The 5,098-nt window shown below is 38.4% G+C and overlaps 1 protein-coding gene across 1 annotated transcript in view; it reads right to left on the bottom strand.

Moving 5' to 3' along the window:
• Positions 1–4,896, bottom strand: part of CDH2 (cadherin 2, type 1, N-cadherin (neuronal)) — a 39,396-nt gene extending 34,500 nt beyond the window's left edge. The window contains exons 1-4 of the mRNA XM_010018133.1: positions 4,794–4,896; positions 4,153–4,379; positions 2,196–2,342; positions 943–1,098 (exon numbers count right to left, since the gene is read on the bottom strand). Coding sequence (XP_010016435.1) covers positions 943–1,098; positions 2,196–2,342; positions 4,153–4,379; positions 4,794–4,896 — 633 coding nt within the window. The remainder of the gene's footprint in view (positions 1–942; positions 1,099–2,195; positions 2,343–4,152; positions 4,380–4,793) is intronic.
• Positions 4,897–5,098: the final 202 nt, after the last annotated feature.

Here is a 5,098-nt window from a genome sequence, read left to right on the forward strand (position 1 = left end):
CTGAAGCCCATTTTATATATATATACACACACACAAACCTAATAGAAAGAGCAAGAAGGCATTATTAACTCACCACTCTGGAAATTACTCATATAAATGTAAATTCCTAAGTCAGTAAATCTTGAATTGCTAATGCCAAATTCTCAGTAAAGGTCTTACGGATGCCGGAGCTGCTATTCTCTTGCGAGAGCCATTTACCCTGCCAGACCCCTCCCAGATGACTCCTGCTGCACCCTCCATTTGTGAGTAGCACTCCAAGGGCTTCCCAGAGTGCAAGGCAAGGACTGTTTAATGCACAACATGCTGGTAACGCTCTTTAGGAGCTAAACAACTTCTGTAACGATTTCAGTGTAGTCTCTCAAAAGCCAAGACAACTTTAGGTCTCCCCCTTGCTTCAAACTTCATTTTCCACTAATATTGGAATCTGTGGTCTACTTTGTCAATTTCTTTAGAGCAAAGAATATCATTTTCATAAGCTGACAGACCTAATTTACAATTCCATTAAAATGCTTAGATTTGCCCCCGAAAATGAAAATTGGTAGGTTATTCTTCCCATCTATTTCTCAAATAGCTGCTACAATTCTAATAGCAGTCACGTCCTAATTTAAGTTGCTAAATTAAAAGTAACTTTTGAAAAATATACAATACAGTGGAGACTATGAATAATGGCCTGGATTTGAAACATAAGCTACAGTATCCATATTTCAGTCTTTTAAAATTACTTTATCTAAACACATGTAATCACTGTTTATGTATGTTAATGTATTTAAGCTGCTTAAACATAGTAAGAGCTAGCTTTAGTAAGTACAACAAATACAAATCTGCTACAAACTCTTCAAATCACATCTCGCAGAAAACTAAATGCTGGCTGCTCAAGTCATGTTTGAAGCAGATGTTAATCTTCAATTGGATAATCTGATTTACGGTAAATTAAACTCTTACATGAAAAGAAGCAATCTGCTCCCGGTCTAAAGGTTTTGTCACAGACAGCTGTCCTGAGATGGGGTTGATGATGAAGATGCCTGTTGGAGGTTGGTCAGCTCCTGGGCCAGTCACACTGTACCGTAGCGAGAGGCTTTTATCACGATCAGACCTAATCTATGCGTCAAAAAAGATAACATTTACATTAGCTACAAACAAGCAGTGGATGGGTCTGCTGCTGAGACAAGCAGCAGCTTTTTTTTTTTTTCCATCTTTAAGCTAAACTTCTAAAAAGAATTACGCTAGGAATGGTATAAAATTAGTACAAAGTTTGAAGTTTTCAATTACACTCTTTGCCAGAAAGATGGTCAATGAACTTTTGGGAACATAAAAATATCCTTGCTTGTATCTCATAGTAGGATGAATTTTATCAAATCAAAGCAATTCAGTACACTTACCTTAAACAGATTTGTTTAGATCCTAGAGAAAACATATACTATCATAAAACTACAAAAAAACTACATAAAGCTGTAAGAAATAAAAAGTCTGGTCTGATTTTTCCCCTTCTTCTATACATTCCTAGACCAAAGGTACAGACTCTCCTCTGCTACTGGCAACAGCCCTTTAGAAACTCACTGATTTGGTTTAAAGACTGAACTTTGGCCTCATCTTCCAAGGGAATATTAAAGGGCAGTGCATCTGAGAGGAGCAGGTGAATCACCAGCATGCACATCAACAGTACAGAGAAAAACTACATCCTATCAACTTGAGCTAATGCTCTACCAAGTTCCAACAAACTGACTGTGTCAGCCAGTACCACGGCTGGAAGCCTTGTGCTGTGCTGGGCTCCGGGCAACGGCCACATCTGTGCTGCAGAGCCCTGTGGAACAGCTGGTGTACTCACCCCATCAGATCCCATTTCCTTCTGTCTCCTGGTGCACTCCCCTCGCACTCACCCCCATATCCTTCCCAGGTGGAAAACTCCAGCACAGGAAACTGGAGAACTCTTCAATCAGCAGAGATTCTCCTTAACCACTTAAGTAAGTCATCACAGCAATTACCACCCAAATCAAGGTCACCTTCCACCAGTACAGGAGTTCAAGGACAACTTAAAAAATCAAGCAAAAGGCAGCCCAGCTTGCTATGCAGAGGTACCAACATACACCAGCCCAAAAGACTGGTAAACGTTTGGGCAATGAACAAGACATCCTTTATGCAAGATCTCAAGACTTCTCTGAGGGACACTGAAACCACATTTCTATTAACTTCCTTACCCTAACTAATTCCTGAGGAAAAGGTCCTCTGGAATTTTCTGGTAGGTTGATTGGAGGAATAACCCAGTCTCTCTTCTGCCTCTTCAGAGGGCTGCTGTGCTTGTGTTGTTGCCATGGAAATATGATGTCTTCAATTTTCTTTTGGACCTTTCCCAGGTACAAGATAGAATTAAGTACATGTTAGAAGGAGAATTACTAGTAGGTATCATAAAATAGCTCAGATACAATTACTTAATTGACCAAAAGGCTGTCTTTCCTCAGTGTTCCTAGCACTGTTTTATTTGCATTCACAGCGCAGTATGAAAATAACCAGTATTATTTACAACTGCACTGCAAAATGTTAAGAACTCCTTTTTTCCTTATGCAAGTTGGAGTAGAAATGGAATTACAATCCATTTGTAGAATGGCTTTACTGTGTAAACTATTCTGCACTTTCTGAAAAGCAGTTAATATTTTGCAGAATTTAATAGTATGCCTTTATGTATTTCTCATTAGCTAGAACTTCAGTACAGGTAATGTGCTACTGTACATTAAATTTAGATCCGAGTGTGCTAAAATATAATTTGGAGTTCCAAGAGGAGTTTAATACATACTGGTAAGGAATGTCTCAAATATTTATGACCCTATTAAAACCCTTAGAATTAATGCTGTAATTATTTTAAACCTATGTCAGCCATGATGGATGCAGTAGATGACCCACTTTACACACTGGGCATTAATCTCTGCTGGGTGTCAACATTCCTTTCCTATTACCTCCTGTATCTTCAGTCATTTCATCCTTTGGGTGCCAGCATAAATATAGCCCTCCTAGCTTGCTTAAGGTTGAAGACAAGGTGGCAAAAACATTTTCCAATCTTTTAAAGGAAAAACTTTTTTCTTATTTAAATCTAATCAAATATGCCACAGAATAAAAACAGATGCTCAACTGAAGGCCAGATTCCACTACTGTACATTCTGCTGATGGTAAGGATGCCTGAACTGGATCTTTGGAAAGAACGGGGCATGCCCTGGCATAACTATGAATCTGTTCTTTTAATAGACTTTCACAGACAAAAAGACAGTATTCCCTGTGTTAAAAACGTGCCTTAAGCAGATTTAAAACAATCATCGAGTAAGCAAAAAAAACCCCTGACAATTACACAGGACATCACGAAAAATGTCTTGCATAACCACACTATTTTAACATTATTCTTAAATCTTTAACGTACACCTATTACATGTTTATCTGTGAAGAAATTTTACTCTTTATTTGTAAGCCAAGAACTCTGTAAGAGAAGCAAGTAAAACAACAGCAAAAGGTAGTAGACCTAATGCTGTTTTCCTGAAGTAAACGTGTTGTTATCTGTGTATGGCTAGGTCTGATTTTTGTTACAGTACATGGGTTATCCTGTAGCAGCTTCCAGCAGAGGGAGTCCATCTTCCTTACCAAGTAGTGCTGGAATCATGAATCATTTACAATCTAACTTGATTATGAAGGGACAAGACAAAGCAAATATTCCCTGCCAGAAATGCTTTCCTACCATTGCTGTGAATCTACAGCTCCCATCTAATAAACATGACTGATTCTCACACAGAGTTATTTATTTTGTGATTATATTTAACCACTTGAATAAATACTGTACTACTTTCAAGCAAATTAGAACAAAGAACTGTGTCCGACTTAAATTTGGGTATATACATCTAAAACAAAATACGAATAAAAACAACAAAAAGAAAAGAACACAAACGAAAAAGCTCAAACAAAAATGAATCCAATATAGTTAAACAGGCATGTCTTTCCACACCTTAGTAAAGCTACAAAATAACAGACTGTAGAAGAGTTATTTCTGAAACTCCAGCTTTAGGTGTCCCTTAATAAACTGCCTCATGGAGAGGTGCATGACAGACAGAATTGGATCCCTATTTTCAGGCCTGTTTGTGGAGATAAATTTATAGAGGCTGCATTTAGTTGTTTTACCTTTTCAGAAGCTCCTGCGAAGGTCGGTTCAGAGGTTAGCTTCACTCTCATTTGCCATTCTTCCTGTGTTTCCTTGTCTTGAGCAGACACAACAAACTCCGTGGGCTCTGCTGAAAGTTGAAAGCTTCGCTCTGCGTAGACCACACCATCTTCACCTACTCTGAAATCTTCTGGCTCACTGCTTCCAAAGTGTATTTTTTTGTTTCCATCACAGCTTCGAAACCTCACTGTACGCCAGACATAAAATGAAGAACAAAAAAATGAAAAAGCAGCCCACTTGAACTCAGTGTGACATAAAATGCATTAAGAACAAAGATTCAAAAGCAGAGAGGCTTAACTTGTTGCTACTATTATCACATGCAATTATGAGTTAAGACTTGTACTTCAGGGGTCAGTCCATATAACAGTGACATCTGTGGAGTGCTAAGCAGAGATTTTAACTCTAGTTATACTGCCTCCTTCCCAAAGGTGCACACACACAGAGCAAGAAAATCATTTCCCTCCACATCCTATGCCACATTTCAGCCAGTTTCCAGTGGAATGGCTGCAGGGATTTGCACCCTAAGCTTCATAAGATCCAGTCAAGTAATTCATAAAAACAAACAATAAATTTAATTACAATGTAACCATCAATCACAAACAGAACTGTGCTTCCAGCAGGTTCTCTGCCAATCCGGGTAAGGCAGAAACCCAGAAGTCTGTTAAGAGATTAACTTCTATGCCCAGCTCAGCCAGCTGTATCATCTCAGGTAAATCACTTATAAGCTCTGGGCCACGGTTTCCTCATCGCTCATCTACAAGATGGAGGCAGCAGTAACTACCTCACAGAGAAAATCTAAGTTAAAGACTTCATTTTATTAACTTTTTTTTTTTAAATAAAGCTATTTCATGTACCACACATATCCCTTCATCTACTTATGCGTTACCCATTGTTTAATTTTTCCAC

The sequence above is a fragment of the Nestor notabilis genome, unplaced genomic scaffold (genome assembly GCF_000696875.1).
Source record: "Nestor notabilis isolate BGI_N333 unplaced genomic scaffold, ASM69687v1 scaffold7687, whole genome shotgun sequence".
NCBI lineage: Eukaryota > Metazoa > Chordata > Aves > Psittaciformes > Psittacidae > Nestor > Nestor notabilis.